This window comes from Mustela putorius, unplaced genomic scaffold (genome assembly GCF_011764305.1).
Source record: "Mustela putorius furo isolate JIRA1106 unplaced genomic scaffold, ASM1176430v1.1 tig00003898_pilon_pilon_pilon, whole genome shotgun sequence".
NCBI classification, from domain to species: Eukaryota; Metazoa; Chordata; class Mammalia; order Carnivora; family Mustelidae; genus Mustela; species Mustela putorius.
The window spans coordinates 20848527-20869179 of record NW_025422047.1 but is presented as its reverse complement, the minus strand read 5'-3'; the positions used below and the strand labels follow the sequence as shown (position 1 = coordinate 20869179).

Below are 20653 nucleotides of genomic sequence, written 5' to 3'. Positions count from 1 at the left end.
ATGTGAAAGTGTCTTAAGAGAGGTACAAATGCTATTAGTGGCAGTGTGAACAAACCACAGGGGAGAGTCAGGAAGAGGACAAGCTGCATCGCAGGGGGGACGGCAAAATAATACCTGCTCTATAAACGGAGGCACTCCGAATTTTCCACACCATCCAAGTGTGAGACGCAGAAAAAGATCTTCTGCTTCATTACATTCTGATGGTTGGGCTTGGAAAGGGTTGCCAAATTTCAGCATTAAAAATACAACATATGCAGAGTCAGAGTCTGCTGGGGAAGAGGAGGGGCTGGGTTGGGCATCAGAAGAAAGGGGAATTTAGATATTGATGGATGTTGCTGCTGGAATCCAACAAGGAAGGCCAGACACTGACTTCATAGAACCATAAAGCAGGAGGCAGCATTTCATACATTTGCCCACTTCCTTGTTTGTTATGGGTCCCCAAAGGGTTGAAAAATGAAGGTGGGTGGAGAGATGGAGAGACAATGATAAATACCACATTCCTGTATTAATAAAGAGCTTGTCTTAGCAAGCCTAAGTTGGAGAACCTCTTGGTACATTTTTACTGATTGTCAGCCTTCCTCCAGGCTCTGAGATGGTAAATGACTATTGACTCAGTTATTCGGAGCTGAATTGAGAATCTAGTTTGTGGATTAACTGGGTCCCATACGTTTCCTTCTTTATTCTTCTGCCTTTTAGGCAATACATTACTTAGAATTTCCACCACAGGGTGGGAGTAAAGAGAATATTAAATCTTAAAAACTGGTTATGTTACAGAAGTTGGGTAGTGTGGCGATTAATGCTATCAAACAACAAGAGGTATAGCACTTTTATTTTGTTGCAATTTTTACCACAAACTACTGGGGGTTAACTAACTTCACAGGAAAATGCCTCAGAATACATCATTATTTTACCCAGTGTTACCGGGTGCCCTTAAACAAAATGGCAACTTCAGTTGCGTTAACAGGATGCTAAAGCCGCCCAGATGTAAAGTATTGCTTAGACACCTGGCAGGACGGGGACGACTTAGTATTAAAGGTTCTGAAAGGATTTCAACTAGTCACGCCCTTCTCAAAGATGGCCGGCCTCACTTCTTCTACGCAACAAGGGCGTTTCTGATCGCTTCCTATGGATTGGATGTGAATTTAATCCGGTATTGCTTGCCTGACAAAAGTAAAGATGACAACAACATCCTTTTAAAATTTAGAGGAATTTAAGGCATTTATTTTTATCCCCTCGGCGAAAACAGTCCCTGGCATCGGGTTCTTGTTTTTTGGAGGCGTGGTTGCCAGTAGTTAAAATGGCTTCTCCCTGGGATAGCTTTAATAGGAAGTGAAGCTGTGACGGCGAGGCGTTGCCCGGCTGCTCTTTAGTAGGCCTTCTGGCAGCGAGTTTCTTGTGCCCTTACTAGACATGGCGCTGGCCAGCGTGTTGGAGAGGCCGCTACCGGTGAACGGGCTCGGGTATTTTGGACTCGGGGGTCGTGCGGATCTGCTGGACCTGGGTCCAGGGAGTCCCAGCGATGGGCTGACCCTGGCCGCGCCCAACTGGGGTGTCGCGGAGGAGCCAAGAATCGAAATGCTTCATGGAACCACCACCCTGGCCTTCAAGGTGCGGACCCAACCGCCGCGCCGCGCTGAGACCCGCGCGCCCGCGCCCTTACCGACCTTCCCGGCCTTCCGGCCGGACCGGAGCCCGTGGGGGCCGCGGGGGCCGCGACCACCGAGCCTAGTGGGAGCCTCGGGCCTGTCCTCCCGACCCCGGTGGTTTCGCTGTTTCATTGACCTGAGAGGCTTCGGTTCTCGCTCTAGCCGTAGGACCGTGGGGCTGAGGTTAAGGGGGAGAAGAAACCCGAGGCCGCTTTGGTTGATTCCTAGGCAACCCTATGACTCCGGTTCAGGAAAGGGAAGGCCTCAAAGCAATGAATATTGGTAGAGGAAAGGATGTTTAACCATTAACTAAAGGTTTTTAAAAACTGGGTCCCCATTAGGCAGGGGTAACTGAAAAGCGATGAGGGAAAGAATTGTGGGAGGGAACACTGTAGCGGGAGCTAGACAACTGGAATTCTTGATCCAGCTTTACAATAACTAGGTGTACGATCTTGGGCAAGTCATTGGATCTCTTGAACTCGTTTCCTGATCTATAAAATGAAATTGAAGTTAATACCGGTTATACCATGTCGTGGGATCTTGTGAAGCTTAGTTGATACCAATATGTGGAAAGCATTTTGTGAAGTGTGAAAGGATAGAGAAGGATATTCTGGTTTTCTACTGATGCAAAAAGAAATGTGAAGGAGATGTTTCTGTGGTCTGATGTGGTCTGCTTTGTGTTTTCCTCTGATCTTAACAGTTTCAACATGGAGTCATTGTTGCAGCGGACTCTCGGGCCACAGCTGGTGCCTATATAGCCTCCCAGACAGTAAAGAAGGTGATAGAGATCAATCCCTACCTGCTGGGCACCATGGCTGGGGGCGCAGCGGATTGCAGCTTCTGGGAGCGGCTGTTGGCTCGGCAATGTCGAATATATGAGCTTCGAAACAAGGAACGCATCTCGGTAGCAGCTGCCTCCAAGCTGCTTGCCAACATGGTGTATCAGTATAAAGGCATGGGGCTGTCCATGGGCACCATGATCTGTGGCTGGGATAAGAGAGGCCCTGGTGAGTTAAGCTGCAAGCACTTGGTTCTTGGGCTGGCACTACAGAGAGGAGGGGTTGGATGAACAGGTGAATGAAAGGGCTTTGAGTAGGCGCTGGGGATGTGTTGATTAGGTTCTCCACCCTTTCTTCTCTTTGTTCAAGGAAGGCACTACTGTGTAGGAGAGGGCATGGAGTTAGACTAGCTGTGTCATTGACCACCCCATGTGACCTTACTTTGGCTGCTCATTTTCCCAGTCAGTTTCATCATCTGTTTTGTTAGTTAAAGGAGGTAATACATGTAAAGCATGTCTGGCACATAATGTTTCTCCTTCTCTCTCCCATTAAATGGTAAGACCTACAAAGAGTGTATTTGAGAATTAAATTGGATAATAGACATAAAAACTCCAGTCAGTGCTTTCTAATAAAAATATGATGTGAACCACACATGTAATTTAAAATTGTCTTATGGAGGGGCACTTGGCTGGCTCCATCAGTGGAGTATGTAATTTATCTCAGGGTGGTGAGTTCAAGTTCCACGTTGGGTGTAGAGTTTACTTAATAATAATAATAATAACTTTTTTAAAGATTTTATTTATTTGAGAGAGCAAGTGAGCTTGAGCAGGGAAGGAGTAGGAGAGGGAGAAGCAGACTCCCCGCTGAGGAGTGAGCCAGGTGCAGGGCTCAGATCCCTGAACTCCAGGATCATGACCTGAGCCAGAGGCAGATGCTCGACTGAGCCACCCAGGTGCCCCAATAACAATTTTTTAGAATTGTCTAATGGATATATTTAAGAAGTAAAAAGATGGGGACATTGTAATGATTCGTTTAATCCAGAACATCTAAAGTAATATCATTTGGCATGTGCATTAGCCCCATTTCAAGTGCTCAATGCCACATGTTGCTAGTGGCCATTGTCCTGGACAGTGAAACTCTAATAGGAAGTTAGTCATTTCTCTTCTTTTTTCCTTTAGGGAGTCTTTGGCCTAGAAGGGGCCTTTAGGGCTGATCCTTTCCTTGCTTGATAAAATCATCCTAGGTCCTATTCTGTCATCTCTTAAAATAGATTCCTTAGCCTTTTTCTGTTTTTAGTATATAGAAACCTTGCCAGGAAGTTCAGCCTTGCATCTGATGTCAGTTCCTTTTCAACCAGTTTTTTTTTTTTTTTTTTAAGTTTTCATTTAAGTATCCATTTAAATAATCTCTATACCCAGCGTGGGGCTCAAACTCACCACCCTGAGATCGAGAGTCGCACGCACACTCCACACAGACTGAGCCTGCCCGGCACCTCAGCTTTTTGACCAGTTTCGGATGTCTCTTTATCAAGCTGGAATACAGCTAGTTACTTTCTGTATAATTTTCCCCCTCCATGCTTGAGTAGTTTATTCTTCCCTTTTGTTTATGCTTCATTCATTCACCTGTTTACTGAGTGCCTAGTTTTTTTCTGTCGAACAACTGCAGGATACCCAGCACTTTTCCACTTGGTTTAGAAGCTCTCGGTTCACTGTTCAGTGGAGGGTGAATAAGAAGATTAAAAAAGGGGATGTAAGAGAGGAGCATGGCTTGTTACTTTGGAAATTGAGATGCTTTTTTGGGAAAAGTGTGAAAGAACAGCTCCATACATTTTTTGTGTGGCCCAGGGAAGCATTTTGGAACTGTTGCTTCGTACCCTTAGCTACTGGGTCTGTTCCAGGGGACGGAAGCCGTGTTTGAGAGTACAGATGCTGGCTAGCAATGAGAACCTGAGAAGCTAGAGCATAACCTAAATCATGCCTTCACAAGAACCCTTCCCTACAGCATGTCTCATCTAGGATGAGTCAGTCCGTTGCCTCAAAAAGCAGATGACTGAAAAATGATTACAGATTACTTAACACGAGGCTAAATTAGATGAATGCCATTGTAAGGAGAACCGGTATGCTGCTGAGGGAGTTTTGAGGAAAAGGATTATTTCTGATGGGAGGACACAGGATGACTTCATTGATAAGTGACAGTCGAATAGGATGTGCAAGTGAGAGAAGGGAAGCATGGTGGAAAAGGGGGGTGGATGAAGCATGCGGTTTGGGAGGAGTAACTGAAAGCCCAGTTTGTTTGTTTGTTTTAAATATTTATTTATTTGAGAGAGAGAGGGAATGTGCACACAAGCAGGGGGTGGCAGGCAGAGGGAGAGGGTAAAGCAGGCTCCCTGCTGAGCACAGAGCCTGATGCAGGGTTTGATCCAGAAACCCTGGGATCATGACCTGGACTGAAGGCGGACGTTTAACTGACTGAACCACCCAGGCACCCCCAAAAGCCCAGTTTAATCAGAACTAAGGTTGTGTGAAGAGGAGTAGTGATCCATAGAGCTGGAGAGCTAAACAGGAATCATGTAGTGAGCCCACTAGGCAAGGTAGTGTCCCTGGGACTGAGGAGGGACTAGTTTGGGGTAGACATTGGAATCCTTGAACCTGAAGACTGGTGAGCATTTGGTTCTCAACTGGGTTGCATTAGAATCACCTAGAGAACTTAAAACACAAGTCCCATACTTGTTCTCCACCCCAGACCAACTGGAAAAGAATACCTGTTGTAAGTCCTGGGCATCTTTTTAAAAAGCTTCTTAGATGAATCTGATACACAGTGAGAGATTGGAACCACTGGAACAGAAAAATAACGATCCTATTGGCAGGCAGAACTTGAGAACATGGGAGGCAGTGTGGGCTGGTGGAGCAGTAGAGAGAGATGAGTTTGGTTGGTAATGGAGAACTACTGAAAATATTTGAGGATAGGAAGTCTGAATCTGAACTTGGTGACAAAGGCATCCTGTTGGAAGATCCAGCAGGTAGTTGGAATTGATAAACATTTTATTAAAATCTTTGTCTAAATTTTCATCTGTAGTAAATACTAGCTAACTTCTTCATAAAGTGCCAAATAGTAAATAATGTAGGACTGCAAGCTATATGGTCTTTGTTTCAACTACCTAACTCTCCTGCTTTAGCATAAAAGCAGTCATAGACAATATGTACACAAATGGGTATGGCGGTGTCCCCATAAAACTTTGTTTACAGAAACGGGCAGTTGGCCTGGCCAACCCCTGATCTATACCAGCATCGTCCAATGGAAATAAAGTGTGAGCCATACATGTAATTTTAAATTTTATAGTAGCCACATTTTCTAAATTAAAGATAAAGAGAAATTAACTTTAATGATATATTGTATTTTGGAGTGCCTAGGTGATGCAGTCAGTTAGGTGTCCCACTCTTGGTTTCAGCTGTGATCTCAGGGTCGCACTCAGCCTGGAGTTGGCTTCGGATTCTCTCTCCCTCTCCCTCTGACCCTCCACCTTGTGTGCATACACATTCTCTCTCAAACAAATCTTTTTTTTTTTTTAAGATTTTATTTATTGGGGTGCCTGGGTGGCTCATGGGTTAAAGCCTCTGCCTTCGGCTCAGGTCATGGTCCTGGAGTCCTTGGATTGAGCCCTGCATCGGGCTCTCTGCTCAGCGGGGAGCCTGCTTCCCCCTCTCTCTCTCTGCCTGCCTCTCTGCCTGCTTGTGATCTGTCAAATAAATAAAATCTTAAAAAAAAAAAATATTTTATCTATTTATTTGACGGAAAGAGGGACCAAGCAGGGGGAGTGGCAGAGGGAGAAGCAGGCTTCCCACAGAGCAGGTAGCCCTATGTGGGCCTTGATCCCAGGACCCTGGGATCATGACTGAGCCAAAGGCAGATGCTTAACGACTGAGTCACCCAGGTGCCCCTAAAATAAATAAATCTTAATAGTATATATTTTATTTTATAGATCCAAAATGTTAGCACTTCAGCATGTAGTGCCAGCTTCATTTCACATGCTCAGTGGTCACACACGGCTAGTGGCTCCCATATTGGACAGTGCAGGTCTTTGCGATATAATTTGGAACTCTAGGCTCTCTTCTACTGTGCGGTATATGTCTTGTTCCCCAGATAGTCTAAACTTTGAGGACTAGGGTTGTTTTTTTTTCTTTGTAAGTGTTGTTTTGTTTTGTTTTGTTTTTTGTTTAAGTTTTTATTTGTTTATTTGACAGAGACACACAGCAAGAGGGGGAACACACAGGCAAGGGGAGAGGGAGAGGGAGAAGCAGGCTTCCCAGTGAGCAAGGAGCCAGATGTGGAGCTCAATCCCAGGACCTTGGGATCGTGACCTGAACTGAAGGCAGATGCTTAATGACTGAGCCACTCAGGCGCCCTGTTTTCTTTTTTTAAAAGATTTTATTTATTTGAGAGAGAACACCCCTAGCACCCAAGGGCTAGAACTGTTTTAAACATTATCTCCACAGTGCTGACATTCTGTGCTTGAAACCTAAGTCGTGGGGCTCCTGGGTGGCTCAGTCGGTTGCATTAGCCCTGTATCAGGCTCCTTGCTCCTCAAGAAGCCTGTTTCTCCCTCTGTGTCTCCTGCTCTCCCTGCTTGTGCTTGTGGGGTCTCTCTCTCTCTCTCTCAAATAAATAAAAGTAAAACCTTAAAAAAAAGAAAACCGGGGCACCTGGGTGGCTCAGTGGGTTAAAGCCTCTGCTTTCGGCTCAGGTCATGATCCCAGGGTCCGGGGATCAAGCCCCGCATCTGCGCTCTGCTCAGCGGGGAGCCTGCTTCCTCCTCTCTCTGCCTGCCTCTCTGCCTACTTGTGACCTCCGTCTCTCAAATAAATAAACAAAATCTTTTAAAAAAGGGGGGGGGCGCCTGGGTGGCTCAGTGGGTTAAGCCGCTGCCTTCAGCTCCGGTCATGATCACAGGGTCCTGGGATCGAGCCCCGCGTCGGGCTCTCCGCTCAGCCGGGAGCCTGCTTCCTTCTCTCTCTCTGCCTGCCTCTCTCCCTGCTTCTGATCTCTCTTCTGTCAAATAAATAAATAAAATCTTAAAAAAAAAAAAAAAAGAAAGAAAGAAAAGGAAACCTAAGTCATTTGGATTATACTTGTTTTTTGGTTATGCAGTGAGGATAGTAAAGCAGTAATAATGTGAGGTAGAATCCAGGAATCTTAATATTTAATTTTATTCCTTCAGCTATTATTTTTAATAGATTTTTATTTATTTATTTGACAGAGCACAAGCAAGGGGAGTAGCAGGCAGAGGGAGAGGGAGAAGACAGCTCCCCATTGAGCAGGGATCCCAATGCAGGGCTCAGTCCCAGGACCCTGGAATCATGACCTGAGCTGAAGGCAGGTGCTTAACTGACTGAGCCACCCAGGCGCCCCCAGCTATTTTTTTTTTTCAAGTAATTTTGTAGAAATATATTTGCTTTCTTTATTTTTTTTTAAGATTTTATTTACTTACTTGACAGAGACACAGCGAGAGAGGGAACACAAGCAGAGGGAGTGGGAGAGGGAGGCTTCCTGCCGAGCAGGGAGCCTGATGCGGGGCTGGATCCCAGGGCCTTGGGATCATGACCTGAGCCAAAGGCAGACGCTTAAAGGCTGAGCCACGCAGGCACCCCCAAAGTATTATTTTCTTGTATATCTGTTGGTCTCCCCTGGGTTTCAAGAGGGATAGAGAACTTTTCTTGGAGAATGAATTAGATGTCAAAAGAGATGGTCATTTTTTTCCTGCTAACCTCACCTCTCTTTCCAGGCCTCTACTATGTGGACAGTGAAGGAAACCGGATCTCGGGGGCCACCTTCTCTGTAGGTTCTGGCTCTGTGTATGCTTATGGGGTCATGGATCGGGGTTACTCCTATGACCTAGAGGCGGAACAGGCCTATGATCTGGCCCGTCGAGCCATCTACCAAGCCACCTACAGAGATGCCTACTCGGGAGGCGCAGTCAACCTCTACCATGTCCGGGAGGATGGCTGGATCCGAGTCTCCAGTGACAGTGTGGCTGATCTGCATGACAAATATAGTGGCTCTACCCCCTGAAGGAGGGTGGATGTGGCTGCTTGCATTTCTTGGGGGAAACTGTTGCTGGCAATGTGGGTACAGCTCCCCATCCTCTAGTGGAGGGGTCCTCAATTGTACTGATAATTTTTTTAAGCTCTGGTGGCATTGACCTCTATGTGTTACTAGTTGTTAATGACCTGCTGCAGAGGTGATTATTTGTTTTACTTTCTTGGATGTTAATATTACACTACTCGACCTCAGCCTGTGTTGTGTCTTTTGTCCATGCTGTCCCTCCTCCAAGCACTTTTCAGCCAAAATAGCCAGGACGGTGGGAGGGCACCGACTGTAATTACAGGAAACAGTGGTGTGAAGACATTGTCTAGTGAATACATTAGCATCCCTACTCATGAAGCTAATAACAAAGGAGATGGAGAGAGAGGCAGGGAGGAGGGAGAGACTTCCCGATTCTGTTTGCAAAGAGATGAAAAGTTGATGAGGTGGAAAGATGCACAGGGCTCTGTGAGGAAGAGCTGCACAGGGAAAGGCTCTCATCCTGCTGTGGGGGAGGGGAAGCCAGTGCTACCCGCAGAGCAGAAAGGTGAAGAGGGTGAATCTTGAATCTTAAACCAACTGGGAAGGGAAGGTTTGTTTGGACCTTGAGAAAAGAGGACAAAGAGGTGAGTGTGAAAGTGGTAGTGACCACAAGCTTGGTGATCCTTGTCCTTTTGGCCATCCCGTGTACACAGGTGGGGGACAGAGCGGTTGATGGTGGGCTTACAGTCTCCTGAACAGGAAGCGGCTCAAAACTGTCACTGGCACATGTGGGTGGGGAGGAGACCCTGCTGAGAGCAGAGCAATGGCTGATTTATCACACCCCGCACTGAGGGGGTTCCCAAGCTAATGGTGGCAGCAGATGGTAAGGCCTTCTGTTTAAGAGAAGCCATAAGCATAGGGGAGGTTGATGGGAGAAACCTTTGAAAAAACGGGAGAGGAGGGTATGAACAGTACCGCTTTGTTTTTGGTGAGTAAGAAGGGAGAAGGTGGCTGGTGAGGGTGACAGCCCAGCCTCATATCTTGAGAAATCGAGGGGTAAGGGCCCCTCTCGCCTGTGGTGCGGATACTTTCCCTTCCCCCTCAGCCTTGTGCAGTCGCGTATTGATTGATGAGGGCTGTCCGCCAGGAACTGATCGAGGCTTGTTAATTGCATTTGTCAAATGCAGGGAAATTGGGAATTAGTGAGATCCGAGCAGGGAGTTTGGAAAACAAATGACTCTGGTGCCTGAGGAGATTCATTTTGCTGAAAAGTGCCTCTGGAGCCCCCGTAGCCTGGGAGCCGCTAATGCTAGCCGGGAACTGGGCCCCCTCTACGTTAGAGGCAGCTGGGAGGTTAGCTGTGTGAGAGCCCCAAGTACAGACATCCTCTCCTTCAGGATGCTGGTTGGTAGACCTTTGTCACAAATCAGAGCCCTAGGGGCACCTGGCTGGCTCAGTGGGTGAAGCATGCGACTCTCCATCTTGGGATCATGTGTTTGAGCCCCACGTTGAGCATAAAGTTTACTTAAAAAAAGTCAGAACCTTGGGTTGCTGGGGGGAGGGGGTTGGGGAGAAGGGGGTGGGATTATGGACATTGGGGAGGGTATGTGCTTTGGTGAGTGCTGTGAAGTGTGTAAACCTGGTGATTCACAGACCTGTAGCCCTGGGGATAAAAATATATGTTTATAAAAAATAAAAAATTTAAAAAATCACTATATTGTATACCTGAAACTAATATAATACTGTCTGTTAATTACACTGGAATTAAAATTAAAAAAATAGAAGTGCAAAAAAGTCAGAACCTTAAAAAAAAAAAAAGAACTCTTAGGAGAAATTCTAACACCTGAGAGAAATCAAATCAGGTTGAAATAAGAGTTGGGGGGGTCAAGAGCCTCTACCCCTGAGCCCCCTCCCCCTTGGGGCCCCAGCCCACAGTGCCACCTCCCTGCCTCCACACCTTTATATATATACATGCTCCCTGGTACTTCTTGGAACCCGAAGGAACACAATTTGACAGTTACTGCCCTGGGACATAACCTTGAGGGTGGAAAGAGAGTTGAAGAGTGGAATTCTTGTCCGTGAATGAGCCTAGGACTCCCTGGCCTGTGAAAGAAAATTAAGTCTGGAGATAAGAGATGGTCTTGAAGCAGTGCTCCCCTAGCCCAGTTTCTGTCTCAACGGCCTGCTTTGGCAGTGGTCTGGCTGTGTAATGTAAGCACCCATTCTGCACTGGCTGAGGCCTTATGTTCAGGCAAGAAAATGCACAGCCATCCGTCCCATGTTCTGTTCTGCACGTGCCCATTTCTCTTCCTTCCTGGATCTTGGATAAAAGGAAGAATGAGGGGCGCCTGGGTGGCTCAGTGGTTTAAGCCTCTGCCTTCAGCTCAGGTCATGATCTCAGGGTCCTGGGATCGAGCCCCACATCGGGCTCTCTGCTCGGCAGAGCCTGCTTCCCCCTCTCTCTCTGCCTGCCTCTCTGCCTACTTGTGATCTCTCTCTATCAAATAAATAAATAAAAATCTTTAAAAAAAAAATATAAAAAAAAAAATAAAAAAAAGGAAGAATGAATGGAAGAGATGGAATTGTGGTAGGTGTTCTGGAGAGAAAGTAGAGCAGGGGTAGAAGAAACTACAAGCGTCTAGGCCCAGTCATGTCCAGCCTGGGCAGTCGTGGCTTCTTGCTGCTGCATGCTGGCAGGAAACTGGCTTGGCAGGGATGTTGTATGTCTCCACTGCGTGGGGATGATGGATGCCTCACAGCGCTGGAGAGATTCTGTCGAGTGGAGTGGACCAGTTCGGGGACTCCCATCAGATTCATTTCCCAGTGCAGACCTCTTGACAAAGGATGATGGAAAAGAAATTGCCTTAAATAGCTGGAAGATTAATTTCTCTCGGCAGTTCCCAGGCGTCCATGGGACAGGGCTCTTTAAGTGATGTCTGACAATTTCTCCTCCTTCTACAGATAGCTCAGTGACACCAAAATCTGACTCCTCAGGGTAGGTAATGGGACTAATCTGATTAAATAGAGCAAACACTCCTCCAGGTCTGGGTCTCGTGCTTTCTCTAGCTAGCAGGGAATGCATGGGCTTGAAGGCGGATGAGAGGGCTTTGTGGGGGTCGGTAGAATGTTCAGGAGGGAGAGGGAAAAGATAGGCGAGGACAAGGGGGAGGGGGAGGAAGAGCACAGTGAAAGGAAATCAGGGACCAGAGCATAATAGTTACTGAGTGTTCCCTCTTTAGGCAAAACCAGAAGGTCAATGTCTCTTGATATCCTCCTCAGCTCGCAAATGAGAAAACTGTCAAAGCCGTTTGGGAGTGGAAGGTTACATCCTTTGAGGGAAAATAAAACAACTGATTTATTCTGGTCCATGGATTCCATGTGGTCTGTTAGGGGAGAGGAGTAAGAAGTGGGATGAAAAGGGAGTAAGGTTAAGAAAAAAAAAATGTGGAGGGGAAAGGTGGGGGGGAGCAGTTCCCTTGTGTCAGATGGTGTGGAGGATGATTGGGTGAGTGAAGGATTTACATGAGCGTATCTAATCTGGTGAGTACAGTTAGGGGTTTTGATATTGTTGCTTGTGTGTGTTTTGCTAGAAGAGCCCCTCCTTCCAGGGCCAGAGCAGGAGAGGAGGTCCTCTGAAACTGACCCTCAGCAGTGACCTCAGGATATGATTAAGTGCTTTATGATTAAAATATGCATATATTGCAAACAAGCAACTCTGCCATTTTTTTAATGTTTGTTTCTTGTTTGTTTTCAAAATCCTGGTTTCCCTTCAGGAAGCCAGAATCACATCAGGAAAGCTTTAATTAGAGCAGGCAAGGGGAGAGAGCACACACAGCAACAGAACTACCGCAATAAGCAGCTGCCTGTTGCCCCCTCCCTCCTGACCCTGGCAGGCCCTCCTTCCCCGCCCTCTCCCTCCAGTCCGCGCACAGTCCACATTCCTGCGGTGCTCCCCAGGCCTAGCCTCTGAGCCAAGTTCTGGCTTCCAGGGGCTATGCCGCACTGAAGCATTTCAATAAAAACCATTTCTATAATGTCCTGTTCGCAGTTGTTAGTGGGTCAGGCAGAAGAAATTCTACCCACGTCAGCTTCTTGGGTTTATTTAACCCAACTTTTTTCTCCCTGAAGCTTTTGCCTCTGAGTGAGGTGCCAAACCTAACTTGGGATTTAACCCTTGATAATCCAGACTCTGCGGTCCTCAGCCACGAATATCCTCCCTAGTTTATTTGAGGGGAAATAAGAGTATGGGTTCTGGGGTGCCTGGGTGGCTCAGTGGGTTAAAGCCTCTGCCTTCGGCTCAGGTCATGATCCCAGGGAGCCTGCTTCCTCCTCTCTCTCTCTCTGCCTGCCTCTCTGCCTACTTGTGATCTCTGTCTGTCAAATAATAAAATAAAATCTTTTGGAAAAAAAAAAGAGTATGGGTTCTACGTCTTCTGATGCCTCCCTTTCCAGCCCCCACCCCATCTGCTCAGGCTGCCTGCCCCTTTTCTCTATGCTCCCTCAGCTCAATTCTGTTTTCTCTCTGCTCTCTCACTTTGTAAAAAAAATTCCCTTTTCTTGCCTCCCCAGAATTTAAATAAAAACCAATCAATCAATAAACCAAGTGCTGCGGTGGACTTTAATGTAAAGAGAAAAGGTTATCACTAGCTGCGGGGTACCCAAAGCGTTCATACTGCAGAGGGAAACCCAGATGGAACGAGAGAGAACGGGAGCTAGAGAGAAGCAGACACATGAGAGAAGCAGGAAGGCAAGTCCCCTGCAGCAAGTGTGAGAGTGAGCGCAGTGGCCAGCCTGGCAGGAAGGATGGCAGGAGACAGCGATGGGCAGAGCAGCACGTGGGGAGTGGGGGAGGGAGGGAAAGGAAACTCCAAAGGACAGTGATGGAGAGAGAGTGGGCAGAGAAACAGGGAGGAAGGAAGCGGCTAGAAGCTAATGCACAATGAAACATGTCCCCCTGGAGACAGATAATTTCTCCAGCCATACATAATGACCACGTGCCCCTCTGTGTGTTGCTCTGTACTGTCACAGTCGCTTATGTTCCTCGAGAATCTCTCCATGTCTGCCCTGCTTCTGCGAGGTTGGGAAGAAGATTTGAGCCCTCAGAAGCACCTTCTCAACCCAGCCAGGCCAAAGACAGGAAAGAACTCTGTTTCACAAGAGGAACTGGGTCACAGATTCAGTCCCTTTTACCTTTTTTCTTTTAGGTTCCTGAAGAGAACCTCTCTTGCCCCTTTCCATAACCCCTGGCCACACCCATCACACATGCATAACTCATCCCATTTGTTTTTCTCTAATGCCCACAGGTCAGAGCCAAGGCTGTTCAAATGGAGAGAGAAAGGACACAAACTCCCAGAAAGACCAGAATAGCGGGTGCTCCCAAGGAGGGGATGTGTGCAGACCAGAAGGGACCAAAGTCAAGGGGCTATTTTTGCAACTACTGCAGCTCTTTTCCCAGCTTAGCCTCACTGCCACCGTTGTCCCAAGGACATCATATGTCGGAAGCTTCCCCATGCATACAGAGTTTCACACCATACATAGGCTCTCCTGGCATGGTCGCTCATCTGCAGCGGGGATGTGGAGGGAAGCCAGTGAGTGCCAGGGTTCTGTGGGGGGGCTCATAATCAGCCTGTGTCTCTTGAGTCCTGAGGCTGTACCCCCAGCTTAATCTCTGGAAAAGAGAGCAGTGGAGCATTTTAACCCAGAACAACAGATGAAGCATAGTCCCACAGGAGCCCCCAAAGAAGCAAAATGTACAGAAGGGTGGCTCAGCCTTGAGTCAATAGAGCCTCAGTGTGGTCCGTAGGTAGGGATAGCAGAGTTCCCCCAACTCATCTAAACAGTCTAAGGCACGTGGCATATTGGAGAGCGTCTTTGTTAGGGTCTCTGGTTACTTTGTGATCTATCTTCCTTTTCAGTCAAACATTTACTATACTGTACTTTTTGTTTGTTCCCCTATGTCTAGCACAGTGCAGGCTACTCAGTAGAGATAAGATAATACATGTATTTTAATGAGTAAATGAATGACTAGATTTCACTCTGTGTCCTTATGTCAATGATGCTTTCTTACCCTTCTCAGAACTGTGACTCCCTATAATTGTTGAATTTCAAGATGCTGTTTGCTGCTTTTGTTTGTTTTTAAAAGATTTTATTTATATGTTTGTCAGAGAGGGAGAGAGCACTTGCAGGGGGAGAGGCAGGCAGAGGGAGAAGCAGGCTCCCCACTAAGCAAGGAGCCTGATGCGGGACTCGATCCCATTTGACTTGAGCCAAAAGCAGACGCACAGACACTTAACTGAAAGAACCGTCCAGGCATCCCTGCTCATTTGTTGTTGTTGTTGTTGTTTGCTGTTTGCTGTTCTTAAACATACTTTGAAACATATACTAATTTTTTAAAAAGATTTTTAAATTTTATTTGACAGAGAAAGAGATCACAAGTAGGCAGAGAGGCAGGCAGAGAGAGAGGGGGAAGCAGGGTCCCTGCTGAGCAGACATCCCAATGTGGGGCTGGATCCCAGGACCCTGAGATCATGACCTGAGCCGAAGGCAGAGGCTTAACCCCCTGAGCCACCCAGATGCTCCCATATATTAATTTTTTTAAAAGATCTTATTTACTTGAGAGAGGGGGGGAGGGGCAGAAGATGAGGGAGAGAGAGAATCTCAAAGCAGACCCCAGGCTGAGCTCAGAACTGACTTGGAGCCCCATGGACTCCATCTCATGACTCATGAGATCATAACCTGAGCCAAAACCAAGAGTCCAATGCCTAACCGACTAAGCCACCCAGATACCCCTAATTTTTTTTTAATTAAGACAAAATTACTTGCATTGAGGAGTTTTTAAAAAATGTTATGCCACCCCCTCCTTATAAATGCAGACAACTAGGTGTCATAAAAAGCAGTTTTTATTCTATTTTTAAGTAATCCCTACACCCCACATGGGGCTTGAACTCACAACCCCTAGGTCAAGAGGTGCATGCTCTGCTGACCAAGTCAACCAGGAGCCCCAGAAAAAGCAGGTTTAAGGAGCAGTCATGCCGTTCCCACTTTGCCCAGATTCTGCTCTGCGGTCCTGCTGTCTTTCCCTTCTAATGATAACATTAGTCTCATTGAGAATTGAGTTCCCAGAGGAGCTCTGTAGGGTATTTCTCTTAGCATCTCTCTTTTGTTTTGTTTTCTGTTAGATCAATGGGCAGAGGCTTAGTCAATACTCAAGTCTGGATATCAGGTGCGTGAGTGAGTTGGTCTTTACAAGGGAAGGACTAATCAATGGTTCATGTACCACCAGCCCTTGCACCTTAAAAACAAAAGCCACTTTTCTTTGGGTTTTGGTCTTTTTCACAATCTAGAATTGTTGCCACTTGTTCTTCTTCCACCTGTCTGTTTAAAAACATTCTTTGACTTTCTAGGTGGTCTTGATTTACATGCTCTTTTGATTTTCTGAAGCATTGTAACAAAGTCTAAAATAATTCAGGGAATGCCAGAGTCCATGAGACCATTTCCTTGTCTCAAGTAAGGGCTGAGTCTAAATATCTAAAGTGAAAACATGATCTTTTTTTTTTTTTTTTTTTTATTTTGAAATGTTTCAAAACCAGAAAAGTTTCAGCTTTTTGAGACTGGTACAACAAATACCCATATGTCCTTCATATAGGTTTGCTAATTGATATCATTTTGCCACATGTACATTATTTCTAATGTATATATCTATTTATTTGTTAATATATATCTTACCTAATTATTTGAAAGTTAAGAGATCATGACATTTTGCCCCTAAATGTGTCTCCTAAGAACTAAGATATTCTTTTGTGAAACCACAATAGCACACCAAGAAGTTTAACAATGATATAGTCATATTATCTTGATATCTCGCCCATATTCAGATTCCTCATTTGTCCACATAGTGCCCAGAATAGTTTTCTTGTTTCCTGATTCAGAAGTCGATCAAGGCTCACACATCACTTTAATTGTCATATTTTTTTAGTTTAGTTTAGAACAGGCTCCCAGGTTTGCATGTGTATCTCTTATGACATTTAAACTTTGAAGAATCCAGGCCATCATCTGTCATGTGCAGCCCAGATTTGTCTGATTTTTTGCTCCTGATTAGAATCAGGTTAAACATTCTTAGCAAGAATATTATCTAGGTGATATTGTATATTCCCCATTGTACTGTACCAGGAGGCACAGGTCAGTTTGTTATGTTACCGTTGATGTGAAGTTTTTCTGATAGACTTCTCTGCTGTAAAGGCATGTCTGTCCTTTGTAATTAATTAGTAAACTAATAATTAGTAGAGTGCTCATTTGAGATCATGTGAGTATCCTGTTCTCTGACAGTCTTGCACCCAGTGGATTTAGCAACCATTGATTATCCTTCCTGAAACCATTTTTGCACTGGTGGTTGCCAAAGGCTGGTTTTCCAATTCCTGTCATTTCTTCTACATACATTAGCTGGCATTTATCCTTCTTCTCCTCCTCCTCCTCCTCTTCTTTCTCATTCTCCTACATTTTCACACTTATCTATATTTAATTTTTGTTTGCATTTTAATTGTTTTGATAGTATTGCTTTTTGCTAGCCTTTAAGAAAGACTTGCCAGCTATTTTTTTTTAAGATTTTATTTATTTATTTGACAGACAGAGAGATCACAAGTAGGCAGAGTGGCAGGCAGAGAGAGGCGGAAGCAGGCTCCCTGCAGAGCAGAGAACCCGACTTGTGGCTCGATCCCAGGACTGGTGGACCACGACCCAAGCCGAAGGCAGAGGTCCTGAGCCACCCAGGCACCCTGACTTCCCAACTATTTATACAATTTCCTTTGCATTTAATTATCAGTCCGATTCAGATATTTTTTTCCTTTATAATCTAATCTGCCTTGGAGTGCCTGTGTGGCTCGGTGGGTTGATCATCTGCCTTCAGCTCAGGTCATGATTCCAGAGTCCTGGGATAGAGCCCCCGGAGCCCCATGTTGGGGCTACCTGCTTGGCAGGGAGCCTGTTCTCCCTCTTCTCTCTGCTCCTCCCCCTGCTCTTGCTCTCTCCCTCCCTCCCTCTCTCACTCTCTCAAATAAAAAATAAAATCTTAAAAAAAAAAAATCTAATCTGCCTTCATATCTGCTACAGCATAAACTCCTTTACTTGCTATTCCTTGAATACTGTTCGCTGCTTGCCTGTCTTTCTCTTTTCCTTTGCATTATCTTCCACCTTTCTATAACCTCTTTCATCTCTTCAAACCTCCACTCTTTCAGACAGTTCCCTCTCCAGTGCCTCTGAGGACATACTCCCAACTGACTCTGGGATTTCCTTCCACTACTGTTCCATAATGCTCTCGGGTGTGTTAATGAATGACGGTTGGAAGCAGCTCCCCGGCCTCACTCCAGGGAAAGTTAGATTTCACTATATGGGGAGCCTCCCATGGGATCTCACTGAACAGAAATAGCTTAAAATGAAGAGATCTTCTTGATTCGAAGCCAAATGAGCAGCTTTTCCTCAATCAACAAGTCATCTATAAAGTTTAACATTTGAAATCTCCAAAGTTTTGGAGTTCAAAATTTTAATTTTTTTAGGTGAAAAAGGTGCATTTTTCTTTCTATTCTCATTATCTAATAGCACAAAAATGCTTTGCTCCAACTTTCTACCAAAGGTTCCTCTATGGCCATAGGGGGAGAAAAGAAAATTAAAATGAAATGGCTTTTTCAACTTAATTCTGGCCTTTGTATAAATGGACTCATAATTTAAAATGTGTCCCAGGAGGGGTGACGGGGTGACTCTTGGTTAAGCGGCCAAGTCTTGATTTCAGCTCAGGTCATGACCTCAGGGTCAAGAGATCTAGCCTTGGCTTGGGTTCCCCGCTGGGCATGGAGTCTGTTTAGGATTTTCTCTCTCCCTCTCCCTCGGCCCCTCCCTCCCCACTCCATACTCTGCCTCTCTCTTAAATAAAACAATAAAGGGACGCCTGGGTGGCTCAGTTGGTTGGGCAGCTGCCTTCGGCTCAGGTCATGGTCCCAGCGTCCTGGGATCAAGTCCCACATAGGGCTCCTTGCTCCGCAGGGAGCCTGCTTCTCCCTCTGACTCTGCCTTCCACTCTGTCTGCCTGTGCTCGCTCTCGCTCGCGCTCTCTCTCTGACAAATAAATAAATAAATAAAATCTTTTTAAAAAAATAAAATAAAACAATAAAATAAAATATACCCAGGAGACATTGGTGGAGTGGGGGGTGGTATGAACATTCTATTGATCCTCAGAGGGAAGACAGCTTATCTTTCATGGACTCAAAACAAGGGACCAAAAGAGAGTTAACACAGAAAAAGTGGACTTTAATTTTGGCGGAGACTAATGATTGCTCAAGAGCACAGGTGCTGAAGTCAGGAGGCCTGGATTCAAGATCTGACTCCACCATTTAGTGAGCTCCATGACCTTGAGGTAAATCACCTTCAGTCTCTGAGTCTGTTTTCTCATCAGTAAAAGTGACAGTATAATAGTATAATAGTACTTATCTCATAGAACTGATTAAATGAAGGGTGGCTTGGTGCCTCGGTCATTAAGCGTCTGCCTTCCACTCTGGTCATGATCCCAGGGTCCTAGGATCGAGCCCCAAATCAGGTTCCCTGCTTGGCAGGAAGACTGCTTCTCCCTCTCTCACTCCCCCTGCTTGTGTTCCCTCTCTTGCTGTCTCTCTCTCAGTCAAATAAATAAATAAAATCTTAAAAAAAAAAAAAAAAAGAAGAACTGATTAAATGAAAGAGAGCCTGGCACCACGTAAAACTTCAATAAATGTCAATTATAATAATTGTCATTAGTAATTCTATTTTTCCTTCATCTTAACATTTTGAAAATGGCCACCTGTATGTTTGCAGATATAAGATGTTATACCTTTTTTTTTAAGATTTTTTTTTTTTTAAAGATTTTATTTATTTATTTGACAGAGAGAGATCACAAGTAGGCAGAGAGGTAGGCAGAGAGGCAGGCAGAGAGAGAGGAGGAAGCAGGCTCCCCGCTGAGCAGAGAGCCCGACGCGGGACTTGATCCCAGGACCCTGAGACCATGACCTGAGCCGAAGGCAGCGGCTTAACCCACTGAGCCACCCAGGCGCCCCTTAAGATTTTTTTTTAAGATTTTATTTATTTGACAGAGATCACAAGTAGGCAGAGAGGCAGGCAGAGAGAGAGAGAGGAAGGGAAGCAGGCTCCCTGCTAAGCAGAGAGCCTGATGCGGGGCTCTATCCCAGGACCCTGAGATCATGACCTGAGCCAAAGGCAAAGCCAAAAACCCAAAATCTTTAAAAAACAAAAAAATAAAAGCTATGCAGTGGAGACAGAGAGGCATAATGATTAAGAACTCGGACTATTGGGGCACCTGGGTGGCTCAGTCGGTTAAGCGGCTGCCTTCCGCTTGGGTCATTGTTTCAGGGTCCTGGGATCAAGCCCTTCATCAGGCTCTCTGCTCAGCGGGGAATCTGCTTCTCCCTCTCCTTCTGCCTGCTGCTCTGCCTACTTGTACTCTATCTGTCAAATAAATAAATAAAATCTTTAAAAAAAAATTAAAAAAAAAAAAAAGAACCTGGGCTATGGAACTAGATTTACTGGGTTCGAATCTCAGGTCTACCTCTTATACCTGTATAACCTTAGTCACTTATTACAGATGGCCCCTGACTTAGTATTTTTTTTTAATTAATTTATTGGTCAGAGACAAAGAGAGAGGGAACACAAGCAAGGAGACTGACAGGTAGAGGGAGAAGCAGGATCCCTGCTGAGCAAGGAGAGATATATATACCAGTATACCCTGGGATCATGACCTGATACAAAGACAGATGCTTAACTGACTGAGCCACCCAGGTGTCGTCCCTGACTTAGGACTTTTTTGACTTTACACTGGTGTTAAAGTGATACAAATTTTGTAGAAACCATACTTGGAGTTTTGAATTTGGCTCTTGTCTGGGGCTAGTGATAAGCAGTAGGATACTCTCTCATGATGCTGGGCAGAGGCAATGAGCCACAGCTCCCAGGCAGCCACGCTATCGCAAAGATAAACAACCAATACACTTACAACCATTCTGTTTTTCACTTTTGGTACAGTGTTCAATAAATTACATGAGATAGTCAACTCCTTATTATAAGATGGGCTTGTGTTAGATGATATTGCCCAACTATAGGCTAATGTAAGCGTTCCAGGCAATTTTAAGGTATAAA

At 45.5% G+C, this 20653-nt stretch overlaps 1 protein-coding gene across 1 annotated transcript; it reads left to right on the top strand.

Annotated features, from left to right (window-relative positions):
• Nucleotides 1-1376: 1376 nt before the first annotated feature.
• On the top strand, nt 1377-8712 carry PSMB5 (proteasome 20S subunit beta 5). The gene is made up of 3 exons (XM_004755337.3): nt 1377-1608; nt 2347-2653; nt 8205-8712. The coding sequence occupies exons 1-3, from the start codon at nt 1411-1413 to the stop codon at nt 8489-8491; spliced, it is 792 nt and encodes a 263-aa protein (XP_004755394.1). The 5' UTR covers nt 1377-1410; the 3' UTR covers nt 8492-8712.
• The last annotated feature ends 11941 nt before the right edge of the window (nt 8713-20653 follow it).

Coding starts and splice junctions, on each gene's coding strand:
- PSMB5 (XM_004755337.3), top strand. CDS start 1,411: ATGGCGCTGGCCAGCGTGTTGGAGAGGCCGCTACCGGTGAACGGGCTC. Junction 1,609..2,346: donor CCACCACCCTGGCCTTCAAG/GTGCGGACCCAA, acceptor TGATCTTAACAG/TTTCAACATGGAGTCATTGT. Junction 2,654..8,204: donor CTGGGATAAGAGAGGCCCTG/GTGAGTTAAGCT, acceptor CTCTCTTTCCAG/GCCTCTACTATGTGGACAGT.